Source organism: Lepidochelys kempii, chromosome 3, assembly GCF_965140285.1.
Source record: "Lepidochelys kempii isolate rLepKem1 chromosome 3, rLepKem1.hap1, whole genome shotgun sequence".
Taxonomy (NCBI): domain Eukaryota; kingdom Metazoa; phylum Chordata; order Testudines; family Cheloniidae; genus Lepidochelys; species Lepidochelys kempii.
Window position 1 is genome coordinate 16,539,671 of NC_136382.1, and position 20,644 is coordinate 16,560,314.

The 20,644-nt window shown below is 42.6% G+C and overlaps 1 protein-coding gene across 1 annotated transcript; it reads right to left on the reverse strand.

The window, feature by feature from the left end:
• Positions 1-204: 204 nt before the first annotated feature.
• LOC144930405 (24-hydroxycholesterol 7-alpha-hydroxylase-like) lies at positions 205-20,168 on the reverse strand. Its single transcript, XM_078852052.1, has 12 exons — positions 19,986-20,168; positions 16,076-16,211; positions 13,957-14,131; positions 13,319-13,456; positions 13,150-13,243; positions 12,464-12,559; positions 7,662-7,752; positions 6,859-6,992; positions 4,479-4,574; positions 3,992-4,080; positions 3,125-3,212; positions 205-727 (listed from the first exon to the last, which is right to left on the reverse strand). Exons 1-12 carry the CDS (start codon positions 20,166-20,168, stop codon positions 656-658), a joined length of 1,392 nt encoding a protein of 463 aa, XP_078708178.1. The 3' UTR covers positions 205-655.
• Between the last annotated feature and the right edge of the window lie 476 nt (positions 20,169-20,644).

Below are 20,644 nucleotides of genomic sequence, written 5' to 3' on the forward strand. Positions count from 1 at the left end.
GATCAGTCTATAAGTACCTACATGGGGAACAGACATTTGACAATGGGCTCTTCGACCTAGCAGACAAAAGTAAAACAAGATCTAATGGTTGGAAGTTGAAGTTAGGCAAATTTAGACTGGAAATAAGGAGTATATCTTTAACAATGAGGGTAATGAATCACTAGAACAATTTACCAAGGGTCATGGTGGAATCTTTATCATTGACAACTTTTAAATCAAGATGGAATCTTTTTCTAAAAGTGATGCTGTAGTTCAAACAGGAAGTATTTCCGGGAAATTCTGTGGCCTGCGTTTAGACAGGAAGTCAGACTAGATGAGCAGAGTAGTTCCTTCTGACCTTGGAATCTATTAATATGCTCACAAAAACATTGCATTCACAATAATTTGTTCTTAGGTTAGATACTAATGTCCAGGTCCTCAGCTGGTGTAAACTGACATAGCTTTCACTGAAGGCAACTGAAATCAATGGAGATACGTAGATTTACACCATCTGAAGATATGACTGAGCATTCTCAGCATACGAACCTTTTCCTATTTAAAAATGTTAAAACTGTGAATTCATTAAGGAACAGAGGAAATGCCAAATCAGAAAAGTCAAATGGTCCATTACTCTGGAGGTGGCTGGTACAGGAAACCAAGTTAATAAAATAAACTTTCATTCTCTGAGTTTATACTGCACCCTGCATGGTCCATCGGGCTGACACACCCTTGATAATTGGAGAAGACTCTGTAGAAAATCACAAACAATAGAAACCTGTAAATATACATACAGATTAAGTTTACACAAATTAAGGTCAGAGCAGTGTAAAAGGCCCATAAAGTGGGAATAAATTACATTTGACAGTACTTCATGGACTGGTGTAAAGGTGCCTTAGTGTAATTAATAATAATACTTAGCTCTTACATAGCACTTTTCATCAGCAATTTACAAAGGAGGTCTATATCATTATCCCCATTTGGCTGATAGGGAAACAAGCACAGAAAGGGAAGTTACTTGCCCAGGGTTACCCAGGAGCAAACTAGGAATAGAACCAAGGTCAGCAGAGTGCTGGTCCATGCACTATCTACTCTCTTACACTGTAAGAATCTGTGCCCTTGGGATGGATTTTGCTCTGTTATATTGTCAAGCATAACTTCACTGAGAACATGTAAAACCAGCATGAGATCAGGCCCTTTACTAGTCAATCACAATTTGAAGATACAATACATTTACATTCTGTTTTGTTTGGCAAGTTATTTATGTTCATGAGCCTTTACTGAGCTTAATTTTGAGGGTTGGTGTCTGTTCTCTGATACCTTTGAAGCATAAGACTAACACTTTAGGCCAAAATTTTCAAACCTGGGTGTCTTAGAATTGGATACTGAAATCCCTATTTAGGATGACCAATAAAAAAGGCCTGGTTTTCAGGGGTGCCAAACACCCACCATTTTCACTGGAGTCAGTGTGAAATGGTGGGTGCCCAACACCTCTGAAGATCTAGCCATTAGTCTCTGGTTTCTATAACCACAGTCCGACAGTGCAGCATTTTGAGGAACTTGTTAACAGTTCCCCATGACAAGGTTTGACACTGATTTTTAAATCCAAATCCATCTTTGGCCTACACAAGTTTGTTTCCTTATTGTAAATAGAGTCAGCTGAACATTTTCCTTCTAAAGTCCTCATTAAAGACTTGTGTGATGAATTCCCATCAACCCCCTCCCTGCTGACTTTCCAGCCTGGACACAGGCACATCCTCCTCCCCTGGCCAACAGAGGAGAAACTCTTTGAAAGACCCTGCCCCAGGAAATCTCCTTGCTCTTGGGCAGGACAGCAGTTGCAGGGTGACTAGGCAGCAGAGGAGGGAGAGGACACCCCAGATAATAGGCCTAACCCTGGACTGGATACCCCCAGGGGCCAGACTAGGAATGTTTTACCTTGAAATGTAACTCTTTAAGCCACTGCACACCTAGAGTATTTGCAACCCTTCCCTTTTCTGACAGCCCAGATAAATGTCCCTTCACTTAGATGTGTGTCTGAGTGCTTATTAGGTAGGAGGCAGTGTGGCCTAGTGGATAGTGCAATGGACTGGCATTCAGGAGATCTGGGTCCCAGTCCCAGATCTCCCACTGGTGTCCTTGGACAAGTTGTTTCACCTCTGTGCCTTAGCTTCCTCATCTGTTAAATGGGGATAGTGATACTGACATCCTTTGCAAAGTGCATTGAGTTCTACTCATGAAAAGTGCTAGATAAGGGCTAGGTGGTGATGTTCCTGGTGCTAGCCAGGTGATGTTCCTGGTGATGTTCAGTGGCTAGGCCTCAAGAGGTGCTAGCCCTGTTGGGTCCCAGGACCCAACAGGGCTAGCACCTCTTGAGGCCTAGCCACTGAAGTGCCTTCTATACTTGCCCCCAGATTGTGGTACATGTGCTGCACTACTGAGAACCTTAAGAGGTTTGGTGTGGGACAGCACTGAGCAGTCAGCAATTACACTTGAATGCCACATTGCTCCCAAGCGTCCACCTGTACTAGCTGGCTAGATCCCTTGCTATCGGACAAAGCCTGTGCAGTCCGGGTACCCATGCACCAAAAAGACCACAGTGGTGTTGCCACTGAGTGGAAAGGTGGGGCTGTGGAGAAGTTGCACACTGTGAAGGAGAATGTGGGTGGGTCAGGAAGGTTGGTCCAGACCCAACTAGATTGTCCGCATAAAGGACTGTGGGAATGGGCCAGCCTGTCCTGCTGACTCCCCCTCAGGGGGGACTCTGGCTGCAGGATTTGGCCTTATGTGTTTTATCATTCATTTTTTAACAAAATGATAAACATTCCAACTGAGGCCTGGTCTACACACTGTGTAGTAATATCACTATTTTTGGTAAGGATGTGATTTTTTTTTAATTATATAGTTATACCAGTACGACCTGCAGTATGGATACAGTTATACAAGCATAAAAGTGCTCTATACCAGTATAATTTATTCCCCTCCCTCTATGGAATAAGCTATATTGATATAACTGCATCTATGCTGGGGGGGCTGCACTGCTTTCACTATGCTAGTATAGCAGTGCAACTTTTGCATGTAGATAAGCTTTGAGGGTAAAAGATTTAAGCGTTTAAAGAAAATAGATGCAGATACTGACAGATGTTACCTGCTTTGGCATTGGGTCCAAAAGAGTAAACTGATATTTATAAAGGAGTATAATAATTAACATGTGAGTCTCCATTAGAACAAACCACCTGAAAGAAAAAGAAAGACAAAGCTTATCCATCATGATCCTAGCACTGTTTCTGTATAATTATCATATTCTATTGTATGTTTTTTTTCCTGGTATCTTTTACCCATTTAAATCCTACTTCCGTTTCCGCACAAAGGGCAGAAGGGATAAGAAAGTTAAAGATCTAAACAGAGGAGTTTTTTCAGTGTTACCTTAGGTGTTAATTTCAAATGACATGTAGTAGAGGGCTGGTTTTGGTTTAGTTTGTTGCTTGGGGAGGGGTTTAAACTAAACTGGAAAAAGCCACCCCTAAGACCAGTATAACCTCCCCTGTGGACACTCAATCTGGTAAACCATAACTGTAAAACTTTCCCATGAAGAAAAGCCCTTAGATTAGTGCATTATTCCTTACTCCAAGGGCAGAGAATGTTTTATAGCCACTCCAATGCCATGAGCTCAAACTGGCACATCCTGTATTTGAAATAACCTTCCACTGATGAAAAGACACTGGGCTGAGCTGAGAAAAGAGCTGAGCTGACTTCTGACTCCTCTTCTCCTCTTCTGACTTCTCCTCCTCTATCTCCTGATCTTCTACGCTGCTTTTCCATACATCAAAAGACTAATCTCTCTTCCTTTGTGTGCAGTCTTTTAATAGACTGACCTTGGACAGACCCCCAGAAATGACACGCTACTGATCACTGGTGCAAAAAGAAATTGTTTTGGAGATAAAAGAGGAGTCTCCTCCAGTGGAGCTATTTTCCACAGAATTAGGAATAAAAAAACCCCAGTTGTTTCACTGACCTTCCTGGACACTGGTGCTTTCCTCCTCCAAATACCAAATAGCCGTCCAAGAAAGCATTCTTCTTTAATGTTGCTTCTTCCCAACGACTCTGTGGGAAGAAAACCATTTTTTTTCCAAATAAGCCTTGTATAAATAGTCTTAACTTTATTTCTCCAGGCTAAAAATGACTTTACACAGCTAATCCTTGCATATGAAGCTGTATTGTTGCTGGGGTTTATTTGCAATCTGTTATGAATTCCAGTTCCCTCTCACAAGAGGAGAGGGATGGGTGGTAGCAAGGTCTGACCAATGAATTATTGGGGTATTGCAGTATTTTTCTTCATGAACAGGCAATATATATTCAGTTTTATACTGAGACTCTAAGTTCTTCTAGGGAGTTTGCACACTTTACCACTGTTTGCTGACCTTTCAGCCCTTCACATGGCTCCATTTTTCCAGCCCAGGGCAAAACACAGCAAAATACATGTCCCAAAAGAAACAACTTACAGGCTTAAATGTTTCAGGCTCAGGGAAATATTTTGTATTCCTGTGCAACCAGTAAGGCGATGCCATCAGCAAGTCACCAGGTGGAATGACAAAATTCTAAATGAGAAACACAAATCATCAGCAAAGGAATACATAACTGCAAGCCCAATTGGCTACCAGAATGTCTTGTCGAATAAAAATTGTGCGAGGGAGGGAAATCCTGGCATGATGTGCAGAATATTTCATCTTACTCCCATTGAAGCCAATGGCAAAATTCTCATTGACTTTAGTTGCAGTGGGATTAACCATACATGTTCTTGTTAGTGTTACTATAGTGAAGTGTGGACTAAAGACTACCTGTAAACAGGGCTCAAGTCCTGCTAGAAGGCTCCCGAATGCCATTCTGGCACTTTTTTGCAGGGGCTGTAACAGTATTGCAGTACTATCACTTACTGAAAATATCAGAAGTGTGTTCTGGCACTTCTTCTTTCAGGACTGAAGCGTTGCTGACAGGAGACATCCCTGTCTTAAGTGACTAATTAAAAGTCAAACAAAACAGTAGTAGAAAACAAGGGGATTTTTTTAAAGACCTCCTTGACTTAAGGAAAAGTGGACAAATAATTCATGCATCCTCCTGTCTTTTGAAATGTGTCCAGTATTTTCATCAAGAACCAGCAATGTGTATTCACTGTTTTATACCCTTTTACGAGTAGACTGTAAACTCTTCCAGGCAGTTTGCACACTTTTGAGGACTTCAATAGCTCAGACATAGGTGAGAGGTTTATCGCAGGAGTGGGTGGGTGAGATTCTGTGGCCTGCGTTGTGCAGGAGGTCAGACTAGGTGATCATAATGGTCCCTTCTGACATTAATATCTATGAATCTACTTTACCACTGTACAGAATCTCAGGCCCCTGGCATGCTATACAAATAATACCATAACATACTCTCCTTTTGTGTGGCTGAGTCACCTTAACAATGAAGCTGATGCTGGTTAGGAGGTATGGAGTAGGTCTGAGGATATAATGAATACAAAAAATATAGAATGTGTGCATCTCGGGGCCATCTTGTTTGTACTTGTCAAGTAACAGCACTTCACACAATGGGATCCTTGATTGGCATTCCTACACGCTACCGTAATTAGAGCTGAGTGAATAAGGGTTTTTTCCATTTGCTGGCAATTCCAAAAATAATTTGGGGGAGAACTTTTTGAAAAACTAGGAAACAACAGGGCAGATGAAATTCAATGCTGATAAATGCAAAGTAATGTACATTGGAAAACATAATCCCAATTATACATACAAAATGATGGGGTCTAACTAAACTGCTAACACTCAAGAAAGAGATTTAGGGGTCATTGTGGATACTTCTCTGAAAACATCCACTCCATGTGCAGCAGCAGTCAAAAAAGTGAACAGAATGTTTGAAACTATCCCTTTCCTAATGGTTCCTATTTTATTATCTATCATAATGCCACTATCTAAAGCCACGGTAGGCCCACATTTTGAATACTGCCCGCAGTTCTAGTTGCCCCATCTCAAAAAAGATATATTAGAATTGGAAAAAGGTACAGAGAAGGGCAACAAAAATGATTATGGGTATGCAACAGTTTCCATAGGAGGAGAGATTAAGAAGACTGGGACTGGTCAGTTTAGAAAATGGACAACTAAGGGGGGATATGATAGGGCTCTAAAATCATGAATGGTGTAGAGAAAGTGAATAAGGAAGTGTTATCTACCCCTTCACATAACACAAGAACAAGGGTCACCCAACAAAATTAATAGGCAGAAGGTTTAAAACAAACAAAAGGAAGAACTTCACCACACAATGTACAGTCAACCTATAGTTGCCAGGGAATGTTGTGAAGGTCAAAGGTGTAACTGGACTCAAAAAAGAATTAGATAAGTCAGGGAGGATAGGTTCATCAACTACTATTAGCCAAGATAGTCAGGGATGCAACCCCATACTCTTGGTGTCCCTAAGCGTCTGACTTCCAGATTCTGGGATTGGATGACAGGCAAGGGATCACTCAATAATTGCCTCATTCTGTTAATTCTCTCTGAAGCATCGGGCACTGGACACTGTCGAAAGGCAGGATACTGGGCCATTGGTCTGACCTAGTATGGCTGTTCTTACATTCAGCAGATTGAAAAGTTTGAAAAAAAAATTGGAGTCAGGTCAAAACAAATTCAAATTTTTGGCTTGTTTCACCATGACCCATTTTTGTCAGATTTTTTTTTTAAACTACAGCAGTGTTCTAAATAATGGGCTTGACAATCTGAATGAACTGGTGACATCTATTTCCAGAAGATTTACTCAAATAAATTGGTTAGTCTCTAAGGTGCCACAAGTACTCCTTTTCTTTTTAAGAAAATACAAAGTCCATTTAAAATAATACAACACCTGAACTTTTAGTGGCTTCATTGCTTTCCTTATGATTGAACCGGGGGCCACTAGCCGTAAGGCTTCCAAAATACACAGCTTAATTGATGGAAGTTTCTTAAGGTTGTCTTCAAAGACTTCAATCCTAGCTTCACCTGCTGAAACAAGGTGGCATGACACAGATACAGTAGTACATCAGCCCCCTTTCAATTTAGAAAATTTCAAATCAGAATGGGAGTGATTTGAACCCACTTTGTACTCATGGGTGGGGAGAAGGGATATTTCACCTTGGTGCTGAGATCACTTTGCATTGGGGTACCTGGCCCAAACCAGAAATAATGACCCACTGCGGCTATCCCATTCCCTTGTTTGAGTTTAGTACCGCAAGGGTCCTATTAACTTCAGTAAGGCTGAAGCTCACAGAAATCCCTGAAAGTCCATGGAAAAGTCATGGAACAGCACACATGAAAGAAATGTCATTTAGTTGAAGATATTACACAAATATAAAGGCCAAATCATTAGAGGCTAAATCCAGAAATATTTACCCTGATGTTACTCAGGCCCAGATCCTGAGAAGTATTTAGGTGTCTCATTCCCATTGAAATCAAGGAAAGTAAGGCACCTAAAGACTTTTCAGGATCTGGGCCTCAAGACCTTATTCAGGCAAACTCCCAAAAAAGCCAGTGGCCAAACACGCATGGACTTCAGTGGGATCAGGCTGAGTAACGACAGAGCAAAAACTGAGTGAGGGTTTTGGTCGTATGTTAACTGTGGTTTTACTTTCTGTTCTGTACCACTGCAGTCACTTATTTCTGGTTTATTACCTGCTTTGCCATAAACAGAAACTATGTCCTCCATGATGTTCTTGTAAACAGAAGGGTTGGATAGTATAAATGCCAGGGTCCAAAAGGCACCCTAAAGAGAAACAAAAATTACCTCCGCGATATTAAATTCTGGTAAATTAAAACTAGGTCACTATAATGGATCAGAGCCTGCTTACCTTACTCACATGAGTAATCCCCATCTAGTTAACCAGGCAAGTGAGTAAGGTGGGCAGAGTTGGTAATGCAATTAAATATAACGTTATTGAAAACGTTTTAAAAGAAAACACTGTAAGTTACGGACCTGGTTTTCAGAGGAGTTGAGAACCCACAGCCCCTTTTACCTTCCCCTGGATTAGTGAGAGGCCAGCACCTGTGAAAATCAGGCATTCAATGTCTACAAATGAGCAAAAGAAGAGGAATTGGCAGCTAGAACGGTGTTTTCACAACAAAGCACCACGTCACTTATCTGGATTCATAAGGTTGAGATGATAAACTATTGCAGAGAACCAGAGCCTGGTTTCAGATGAACCTGGGGTGGGGCGGGGGCGGTTTATGGAGTATTTCACAGTTTTTTATGGTTTCAGTGTGATATGAGCTGAAATGCAGCAGTTTGCTCTGAGCTTTGTGGGCTGCACAAATGCAGAACTCAAAACAGAACTCAAGTGATGCAAAAGCACAGGAAACAAAATCAAATAGAGGGGCCAGATTCTCCGATTTGCTAAAACTATTTGGGGATGCTCCTCTGACAGGGTTAGCAAGGTTTATGGCTGCTTTACATTACTGGAATGGTGTAAAGCAGCCAGAGAGCTCTGGTGAATCTGTCCCACAATGTTCCCTTGTAACAGCGTGGCTTGGTCCTTTGAGACCTAGAAGCCTGGGGCCAGCCAAGCCTGACTACTGAAGAGGCATATTTGCCAGACACCAGGTGATTCCCCTATAAGAGCACCAGGAGCTACAGTGAGTGAGAGAGGCTGCTGCAGGAAAGTCCAAGAATGGAAATTGAGGCTGGGAACTGGAAAGCAACCTCTGTCCATGAGCAGGTGCTCAGGCGGCAGCTGACCCTGTTACAGCCTTGTAAAATGAAACTGCCAAGTTCTTGCACAGATCTGTGGATAGCAAAACTAGGTCCCATTCCTGCTCTCATTTAAATCAATAGCTTTACTGTCACCAGCTTCAACAGAAGCAGTTCATAGGTCCTGAATCCAATTAGGAAAGGCACCTACTCCAACACATCTATTTCAAATGAGAAGATTGCTTGTACCTTCCAAAACTACTGATGGGCGTGAACCAAACAGCCCCAAACAAAATCCCAATTCAAGTATGAATTTTCTATATGGCTCCAGTCTTTAAGGGGTTTAACCAAAACTGAGAATCCAACCACCATTGAAGGTTAAGCTATTAGAAATATATATCTAATTGTAAGCAGAGTCAGGATGAGCTCCACCCTGACATCTGGTGGTGAGGTGTGGCAAGTTGTGGAAAAGAACTTCAAGGGCTGATCTCATTTGCATAGGCACACCCACCCCACCTAGAATGAGGCCATAGCTGCCCAAATGGTCACTTTGGCTGCTGTGAGATCCCCAGTGTCTCTGTTATTGGGGCAGGAAGAATAAATTGTTATTACCCTGATTATGGGAATCAAGGAGAGTGGAACTGTACTTGGCCTTTTGTATGATGGAGGGACTCACCATCAACTAAGTAGCACTCGCTAGGCAAGGGACATGGGTTCCAAAACTGTGTGAATTGAGAGAGGTTTAAGACAGGTATTAGTACCTGGTGGTGGGGGCCCCCTTTGTGAAGGCCTGAAACACCAATTACATCTCTATTTCTGTCGCCTGTGGAATGTCAGAGCTAATTTTGGGTCTATTAAGAGTCTTGCTACAGGTACTGTGCTGAGTTCACTTTGGCCTTATGGAGCACCAGCACTCAAGGCTCCCACTACTATGAGCTGAAATCACCAAGCACTGTGTCAAGTAGTAGGGAGCCGGAAGATCTAGAGTGCAGTGGTGCTGTTTGTGGATAGGCTGGCAGAGTGTTCATGAGATAGTGAGCTGTGCAGAGTGGAGCTGTTTGTGAGACAGCGGAGCCCTGTGGGGCAGTCAGCTTTAGGACATGTAAGGTGGCCCTTACCTCTTCCCCCCCCCCCCCAGGCATATTTTTACCCAGACTGGGGAGTAACACTCTGCTGATGAACTTTTGAACTCTGGGGCTGGATTTTTTGGACTTTGGCTGATTTTTGGATTGCTAGACTCAAGAGACATTTGGGTTGTGGGACTCAAGAACCTGAGGGAAAGGATGTGGCCCAATTTGCTGGGGTGGGTCTTTGCTCATGGTTTGGTTAATGAACACTACTTGTGGTGGTTTCCCAATTTAATGCTGATATCATTTACCTCATGTTATTAAAGATTCTCTGCTACACCGAGACTCTGTGCTTGCAAGAGGGGAACTATTGCCTCTTTGAGGCACCCAGGGGGTGTGTAAGATTTTCTCTGGTCACTGGGTGGGGGGTCGAGCCAGTTTTGCATTTGCTTTGATGAGAGGGAACCCCTGTGTACTGAACCCGGCCCTTGCTGCTATCAACTTGGCCTGGCAGAAGGGTTACATAATTAAAGACCCAATTACAGCCCAGCTCAGAGATGGATTCCCCTTGTATTATCTATTTAATTCCTGAGGGTGTGTACACCTAGCAACCAGATAAGAATAGTTTCAATACCTACATAAACAGACACTGATACCAAAAAGGAGAGAATAAGCAGCAATCCTTCCCAACAGGTGCTTAACTATCTACATTCTCTAATCTCCAAGAGACACGGGATGGAAATGTTATGAGCTGGATGAAATCTTGTTAGGGGTTGAATTAAAACCTCATTGAGATTGGTGGATGGAATGTATCCTTCAATTAACATAAGTACAAGGCTAAATTAATCATATGCCCCCATGTAAAACAAAAGGATTATATGATGCTGCCCAGAAGTTTTGGATGGTGTGGGGGGGGTGGGCTTTGGGCTGAATTTTGTTTTGGGTAAGGGCATGCATGCGATGCAGTGTGCCTGAAGAAATCCAAGCAGAAGTCTGTAAGCATGGCATGGCCCTGGAAGAAGCTAGAGAGAGAGCTTTTTGGGTCTGGTGTTGGCTAAAAAGACCTGAGTTTGAAGAAGCAGAACCTTGTACATTCCTTCAGATAAACAAGATTGTATCCAAGAAAATACCAGACTCCATCATCAATTTTTACTCCCAGCTGGAACATCCCCAGGGCCCGGAACTTTGACTAGTCATTTGGGTCAAAAAGGGGTAACAGAAAAATAGTGGCTGCTTTCAGTGAGGCTTTCACAACACCGACCAATGTGTCGTGCGAGAGCCTGAGCATACACGGAAACATCTTCCATGTGCTGCCACTACTAAGCCCAGTGAGCAGGCCACGTTGTACATTCTTTTTATACTAGCCATTCTGATGGCAGGCAGCATGTTGTTCTGCTGTGTGAGGCACTCTGCATAAGATGCAGAACGAGATTTTCAAGTTCGTGATCTATGGTGCCACCTCTGATGTGGTGGAAAAATTGTGAGATGCCAGCAGCATCCTCCCTTCCTTGGTGTCAGCACTAACAATGCATTATGCAGTGCTCTTCAGCTATGGGTGGTGGGTATCAGAGGCTGAGGGAGGCTGTGCCTCCCCAAACAGCCTGGAGTGGCTCTGCCCACACTCCACCCCTAGGCCCCTTCCTGCAGTTCCTTCCTGGTTCCTGCTCTTCCACGCCCCAGACTGACTAGGGCTGGGGCGGCTGGCGTGCCGCCGGGATTTGGGGTAAGTGGGGTTGTTGCTGCGCTGCCTGCCCGGTACTCCGGGGCTGGGGTTGGGGGCCTGTCTGGAGCTCCAGGGCTGGGGGCAGCCTGGGGCAGGGGGTGCGCTGGGCTCCTGCAGGAGAGATGGGGCAGAAGAGGATGGCAAGGGTTGGGGCCGTGGGCAGAAGGGGAGGCGCCAGAGGCTAGCCTCCCACAACAGTCAGTTCACTGGCCGCCCATCTCTTCAGAAGTGTTAGCACCATCAAAAGGTAGGGGGAAAAGTGCCAAGAACACTGGCCTGTCTCTTAGCAATAGTAAAGAGTCAGGTCTTGCCTTCACAGCACACAGATTTTCTGTTGCAGCTGTGTCTGGTTGGGGACCAGGGACCGCCTGGGAGATTTCCCTGTTGCCTGTGAGCCAGTTAGACCCTGCTCTACCAGGGGCAGTTGGAGAAGTGCTGAGTGTTTCCTGTGCACAAGCTGCCTGGCAACCTTTACTTCTTTGTGCCTGTTACTGGCTGTTGAATGTGGAAGGTGCCACGAAGAAAATAATTTGGGGAAAAAATTTTCCTTTTCCTTATCAATACTGAATTTGAATTCCTTTGTATCAGTTGCTGATGCCTGGTCTACACTCGAAAATTAGGTCAGCATAACTACGTCACTCATGGGTGTGAAAAATCCACAACCCTGAGCAGTGTAGTTAAGCCGACCTAAGTCCCCATGCAGACAGCACTAGGTTGACAGAAGAATTCTTCCATTGACCGAGCTACCGCCTCTCGGGGAGGTTTATTACCTGCGCTGACAGGAGAATCCCTCCCATCAGGGTAGGTAGTGTCTACACTGAAATACTACGCAGTGCTGCTGTAGCATTTTTCGTGTAGACAAGCCCTCAATCCCTCTGAGTGAACATATTACAAGCTTTTCACTCCTTAATAAATCTTCCAGATATTGACCGTTATTTTTTCCTGTCTTTTCCCAACAAATTGGAGATGCGAGAAAGCATTTCTCAGATAGTGTACTTACCAAAATAGCATTAACTTGGGAAGCCCAGAACAAGAGCAGCAAATAACCGGAAGCTTCATTTCCATGCAAATTGTCCAGGAGATGCTGTATTAGTGTCTCTCATAAACAAGAGAATGAATATGCATGTTAAAGGTCGTCTAAAAGAATAGTTTGCTAACATACTCTGCCTACAGGATGATCACATTAATTTATTGAAGAAAAAAGTCCTATTACTTAACAGTCCCGGGTCTGAGGCTAGAACCCTTTTCCCCCTCCCTCCTGTTCGGCTTGAGTTTTGTTAACATTCCAAAGGGTGGTATTTATTAAATTGGAGAGACCACTCACTCCAGGGCATATCCTGCACAATTCTCCTTCCCTTTCATGAGTACAGGAATAATAATCAAATCATACAGAATTCCAACCAAAGCAACAAAACTTGGTAGGTGGAATTATGGTCAAGCAACATTAAATTCATGTAATTGAAGCTGGTCAGAGCTGACTTTTCTCCTATAGAGGTAGCAGAGAATTCTATCCCTTTAAGTTTTCAGACCCTTCAGTCTTACAAAAGTGTCAGCTTGAGCACCCTAAAATGGAGGCACCCAAAATCACTAGTCATTTTTAAAAATCTTGGCCCATGTCCATAACTTAGCCTCTATACCAATGGTAACCTGGCAGTTTATAAAAAAAAATTTTTTTGGTAGGTTTACCTTAGAGCCACTTTCTGAAGATTTGTCTTTCTTTATATCTGTTGCAATCCTTTCAAATACATTAAGTAACCAAGTTTTGGATTTACCCCAGTTCCTGTCAGAGGATGAGATAAATGGAAATGGATTTTAAATACACCTTAAGGAACAATTTATGAAGCATAAAACTCACCTTAAAAAAAATTCAGGTATCTGGGACCCAACTTCCAATCCTTCATCAAAATTCTGAAAATGCCTTTCAAACTCCCCAGTTGTTGGACAGAAGTTTTTCCCAAACAGGGTTTTCATTACTGCTGGACACATGATATGCCTGTGAAAACAGAAGGTTAAAAGTAATTCATTCAAGCATTTTTTAAGGCAAGAATGTAATCTTTTTGATTAGCAGTATAAGAATATTTAAGAGTGACTCTGGTGAGAAAAGTGACTATGTAAAATGGAACCTTCTCACTCGGCAGATCTGATGCTTGACAATAATAGAATCGGATCTGCTGACTTGAAATACATTAACAACTTTTCACTTCTATAAGCCCTGCAGAACCAACACTGCCATGGGAAAGTAAGCTAGATTCCATTCTGGTTCACAAATCAGTCAGGGTGAAATTGGCTCCAGAGGGTCAGCACAGAGGGCCTTGCATCACATCAGTCCCCATTAAGCCCCAAAAATCAGTCTTATGTGGGACTTCGGTGAGACACAGAATTTTGTGCTGACCCTCAACACAGATGAATTTCACCCACAATAAATAAATATTTACGTGTTTAATAAACATACTGGATATCTGTGCATTAGAGCTGGATTGTAAATCTACGAACCTTACTAGGTCATTGAGATCCTCAGTTCCTTCTTTGCCCAAATGCTCCACGTGCTCATGGAATTCTTTACACAGAGTCTCAGAGAACTGATGCAGGTTAGAGGAACTCAGTTGTTGTATCATCAATTTGAAGAACATGCTTCGGTTCTGATGAAAGCTTTCTTTGGAGATTGAAACTTAAATAGAAAATAAACAGCATGTTTTGGAAGCCAGCAAGTTAATTCCCCATCCACCCACCAAAGCAGATGGTGAGGGAAAATGTAAGGAACTCAGCTATTATAGACCAGTCAGCCTAACTTTGATATCTGGAAAGATACTAGAACAAATTATTAAACAATCAATTTGTAAGCACCTAGAAGGCAACAGGGTGAATAAGTAACAGTCAACATGAATTATCAAGAACAAATCAGGCCAGATCAACCTAATTTCTTTCTTTCACAGGTTTACTGGCCTCTTGGATGGGGAGAAGCTGATGTGATATATCTTGATGTTAGTAAGGCTTTTGACACAGTCTCACATAATATTCTCACAAGAAAACAAGGGAAATGTGGTCTAAGGGAAATTGCTGTGAGGTGGGTGCACAACTGGCTGAAAAATCATACTCTTAGAGTAATTATCAATGATTTACTGTCAAACTGGGAGGATGTATCTAGTGGGATTCCACAGGGGTTTGTCCTGTCTGCCACTAGTCAATATTTTCATGAATGACTTAGATAATGGAACAGAAAGTATGCTTATAAAATTTGTGGATGACATGAAACTGGGAAGGGCTGCAAGCACTTTGGAGGACAGCATTAGAATTCAAAATGACCTTGACAAATTGGAGAATAGCTCTGAAATGAGCAAGATGAAATTCAATAAAGACAAGTGCACAGTACTTCATTTAGAAAGGAAAACTCAAATGCACAAATATAAAATGAGGAATAACTGGCTGGGTGGTAATACTACAGAAAAGGATCTGGGGGTTATAGTGGATTACCAACTAAATATGAGCCAACAATATGATGCAGTTGCAAAAAAAGCTAATATCATTCTGCAGTGTATTAACAGGAGTGTCCTATGTAAGGCACAGGAGGTAATTGTCCTGCTCTACTAAGCTCTGGTGAGGCCTTAGCTGGAGTATTGTGTCCAGTTTTGGGTGCCACACTTTAAGAAAAATATGGACAAATTAGAGTCTAGAAACCCTGACTTACAAGGAAAGGTTAAAAAAAACCTGAGCATGTTCCGTCCTGAGAAAACATGACTGGGGGCTAGGGGGCCTGATAAGTCTTCAAATATGTTAACGGCTGTTATAAAGAGGATGGTGATCAATTGTTCTCCATGTCCACTGAAGACAGGACAAGAAGTAATAGGCTTAATCTGCAGCAAGGGAAATTTAGGTTAGATATTAGGGAAATCTTTTTATCTATAATATTAATAAAGTACTGGGATAGTTTGCCAAGAGAGATTGTGGAGTCCCCATCATTGAAGGTTTTTAAGAACAGGTTAGACAAACACCTGTCAATGATGGCATAGGTATATTTGGTCCTGCCTCAGCATGGGAGGATGGACTAAATGACCTTTTGAGGTTCCCTACATTTCTAGGATTCTATAACGAGCGCTCAAAAGGTTAAATCCACTCCATGTAGAGGACTAGAACAAAGCTCATTGGCAAACTGTGTCCTCTGTTTTTCAACATCTAACATTACATCTACACTGCAATAAAAGACCCAAGGCATGGTTGCAGCTGGCTACAGGTCAGCAGACTTGGGCTTGCAAGGCTATAAAACATCAACATCTAAAAATGCTTCAGAGTCTGGGCTCCAGCCTGAGCCCAAATGTCTACACTACAGTTTTATAACCCTGTCAGCAGACCTGGGCTTTGAGACTCAGTGCTGCAAGTTTTTTATCGCAGTGTAGATGTACCCCATGAGGCCTTGATTGAGATTTTGGGCACTACTAAAATAATGGGTCAGAAGCCAATGGAGATATGCCAATTTACATCAGCCAAGAATCTAGCCCAGTATTTCTGTGTACTGGATTCTTCTCCCTAAATTTGTGACTTGACCTTGGATCCAAATAAGCTTCTTAATCTTGATATGTGACTAAATTTGAGGTCTACATAAGAGAATATCCTGTACCCGTGTGTTGGAGGGCTTGCTGCACCGCTTCATCCAAATCTGCTTCTTTAGACCTCAGAAATTCAAGAACATCCTCTGTCTCAGTCACAAAGGTGAATCGATTTCCCAGAAGGTACACGGTGAACACTGGTCCATACTAGTACAAATAATAATAAAAAATCCTGACAAATATTGTTGTAGTATTAGTGTATTTTACAGAAGACCAAGATATTTTCCATAACTTCTGCAGCAATTGCCAATTAATCAAGAGTTAAAACCCACTTTAAATGGACACTATCAAGATGAAAATTATGAGCCTGATTCAGCACTCTGTTATTACAGTTTTACATAATAAAACATGGTGTTAAAGCATTATGGGGCCAGATATTTTAGAAGTTGGCCTTGTTTTTGTAATTTAGGTCATTTAGATGCCTAAATAGCAGACTGCATCCACAGATAATTGAGTGCAAAATAATGTCCACAGAAACATGATAGTGTTAACTCTATTGAATGGAACATTTTGTGTGTGAACATTTTCAGTGGAGTTGCACCAATGTAAAAGTGGCTTATTCAGAACCGGCTCTGCAAAGCAAGCACGTGCTTGTGGCGGCACAATTCCAGGGGCACCATTCCGGCCACCTTTTTTTGGCGGGGGGGCAGTTGCGCTCTCGGAGCTTGGGGCGGCAAATTTTTTGCTTGGGGCAGCAAAAAACCTAGAGCCGGCCCTGGGTTTAATGGAATGGAGAATATTTAAAACCACTTCTTACCCATTAAAACAACAAGGAGTCCGGTGGTACCGTAAAGACTAACAGATTTATTTGGGCATAAGCTTTCGTGGGTAAAAAACCCGCTTCTTCAGATGCATGGAGTTCTTACTCATGTTATTACTAGTAATGGGGTTTTGAATCAGCCCAGAATGCTTTGGGTTTACCTTCTACATTTCCAGGGATAATGCAATAAGTCATGTAAGTTTCACTATTTGGTTTTCCTGTACTAGCACAATGCAGTTGTGTTTTGATTTCCAGCACTGGACAATATGAATTGACCACATTTATACAGAGAAAGACCTCAGTTTTCAAAACATCCTCCTACACTGTGGGCACAATGATGAATTTGCATTTAAATGCAGGTGTAAAGCTTTAGGCATGATTAAATTGAACCAGCAGATGTACTCATCTGGAAGCCTACTTAACTGACTGCATCCATAAACCAGAGTTAGGTATTTAAATGGGTCCAATTGTGAGAACAATTTAATTTGCACTCAGAATTTTGGGCCAACAATATTTGAGACTTGGATTGAGGGCTAACTTAAAACAAAAGTTTAAAAGGCCAAAATAGCTCAAATTACACATTGCTACAACTATTAGGATACATTTTCAGCCTGATTTTAACGAGGCCTGTTTTTATGGACACTATTTTCCTTTCACAATTATTTGTAATGCAATCTGCTACTTTGGCCTCTAAATAACCTAAATTGCAAAAACAAGGCTGACTTCTAAAAATCTGGCCTCCTAATGTTTTAATAACATCAGGTGTTTTTATTCTATCAATGTATACAGTACTGTAAGGTATGACACTAATACAAATACAAACTAATACAAAGCTTCTGGGATCTGCTACTTGGACTTTCTGAGACTTCAGACAAGGATGTCAATTAAGAGGATAGTTGTTGTGATTTAAATACTTCTCAGCTAGCTGGTGAATTGTATTAATCAACTCCTTTCACATAAACTGCTGAATGTAACAATTTTCATTCACTGCATAACTGGACAGGATTTGACGTGACCCATAAGAACTTCTGTAGACAGATTTCAGAGCAAGAACAGAGTCTTCACCCAAATCTGCCTGCATTCTTATGCAGAGTTTAAGAGTTCTGTAGGAGAAGATCCCCTCTCCTGTGGAACTCTGCTGGACATGGAGAGAAACTCTCTCTTTCTTGTGGTGATCCTGAGCTCCACAGGAAAAAAAAATCTCTAATAGAAAAATTCAGTGGAGGGGAGAGGAGGAGTTGTGTCAGCATACAGAACATTACGTGTGATTATATTATATCCTGCAAAGTTTGGGTGAGGCACAAAGTGGAGCATATAGACGGGGTTGTGGTTGGTGGCAACAGTCCCCAGAGAAGACGAGTAGGGGGTCATGTGTGGTTAAGTGCTCCCCCCCACCCCCGACTGCCCTGTGAGGTTGGGGAGGGAAAGGGTCTCTGTCCTCCCGCTGCGCCTGACCCCCGGCATGCTCGGCCCCTATCCCTGGCAGCCGGGCCCGGGCGGAGAATGGAGGGGGCGGGACCAGCCGTTCCTCGTGTTGGGCGCTCTGGGTCGCCTTGTGAGAACCTCGCTGGGAGCAGCAGTCCGCTCCCTGCCTGGGCCCGGCTGCCAGAGACAGGGGCTGAGCGAGCCAGAGTCCCCTCTCCCCCCCCCCCCCCCCCCGAAGTGTGTTTCCGGCTCGCTCGTCCCCTGTTCTGGGAGTGGGCTGCCGCCAGGCTCTCTCGGGCAGCTGCTGCACTGCACAGAGCAGTGACCCGGAGCCGCCTGCTTCAGCCGCATGAGAAGCGGCTCTGCTCCTCGCCCGGCTGCCAGGGAGAGCGGCCAAACGTGCTGGGGTGGGAGGTGCAGCAGGAGAAGGACGGAGGTAACGTGGACTGGGGAGAGCGCGGCAGCAGGCTGGGTGTAGGACAGGAGAGTGGGGTCGCTGGGCGGAGAAGACACATGGGGCGACCATGTGTCCTCCCCTTTAGATTGTGTCCCCCCCAGTATGCGGGGGGGAAACGAGTCATCTATGACTGACCCCCTGACTTCTAGCTAGGCAAATCTAAGGATGTGATGCCACTGGAAGATTTTATAAAGTCTGCCCAAATGGCTTCTAAGTTGGTCAGAAAACAGAATTTCTGTCCAGTGGGAAATTCCAACGTGTTGCAGGGGGAAAAATCATCCCAAATCAGAACAAACAGTTGAAAGCTCAAAATATTTTATGGAATGGAAATTTCAAACTATTTCAATTTGGAAACATTGCAAAGACCTTATCAAAAGTTTTCATTTTGATAATATTGAAACATTACACTACTAAATATAATATATGCATGTGCAATTTAAATAAGTATAATAACATGAAAGTTTTTTAAAAAATAAATTAAAAGTCTAAACGAAATGAGAATTAGAGCTGAACTAAACAAGAATGTCAAAATGAAGTGAAACAATAAAGTCAAAATAAAATACTGTATTCTGATTTTGACAGTTTCAAATGTTTTCTGGTCAAAATGTCAATAAAAATTGACATGTTACCTCAAAAAAAATTGATGTTGTTGGGGACACTGGGGCATGGCCACTAGGTAACTCGAGGGGATGGAAGACCACGAGTGTCGATGAAGCCCCCTCGCACTAGGCCCAAGTGTCCTTGCCCCCCTTTTTTCACCCTTTTTTTCATTTGCGTACACCTTAAAAATTTCAAATGGATGTGTGGACCCCTTTGGAAATCTTAAACATAATTGGCAGACCCCCAAGGGTTTGTGGACCCCAGGTTGAAAACCACTGTTTTATGATAATGACAACCTATTGCGGACCCTTTAGACACAGTCTACAGACTCCGTGGGGTCCGCAGACCACAGGCTGAAAATCACTGCTGTACGGGAAAAGGAAGCTGTTTCAAAGCCTGGTCTGTAAGATCAGCGGGAAGGGGAGCCTTGTATTCTTCTCAGCATTAATAACTATAGGCTTAAAAACAAAGTATAGAAATTAGAATAGAAAAGCTCAGCTAATGGTATAAATTTAAATGGTCAAAAATCAGGAAATGCAAAAATGAAAGTTAAATATTCAACTTGAAGTCTTCTTTCTTTTGCTTATACATTACAACACAATCTTCAGTTACATGGTAGTATCCCATTTCTCCAATAATACATTACTTATTCACACAGTTATGTCTACCAGCTTATTACCTTGATTCTGGCTTGTTCTATAAACTTCAGAGGCGCTTTCCCAAACTGAAATGCAGCTCCAAACCAAGGGATCCAACCACGGATAAAAGGTGGGGAATTTGGATTTTTTGGCTGAAACAAAAAATACATGATAATAATAAGTCCAAGGACTAAAGACAAGATGGCAGTAACATCTATGTCCATTTCCTCCCCAACACCTATGACTGATGATTCAGAGAAATGTTGCTGTTGATTCCAAACTGGCTTCTGCTGCTGCTTCTGCGGCTCCCTTAATGATATATTGTAGTATTTATATAGCGCACATGGGTGTACGCAGGGCTGTACACAGGGCAAATGTGCTGAATATATCTGAACTGAAGAACTGTTTTGTATAGGATAAATGAAGAATGGGGTGTGGCTGTTACTTAGCACATGTAATGGAGTGGGTGAGTATGTGAAAAATGTTTGTGGCATAAAAGAGAAGGGTTGGTTGATCATTAATTCAGAAATTCTCCTAGTTGTAATTGGGTTAGAAGAAGACATAATACTAGGTGTGGATGCAGGACGGATATAGCTTGATGCAAAGCTCATTGGTGTCAATGGAGAGATTCCCTTTGAGTTCAGTGTGCCTTAGATCAGGTCCAAGGGAGAAGCTAATAGTAGTATGGGTGTAGAAGGAA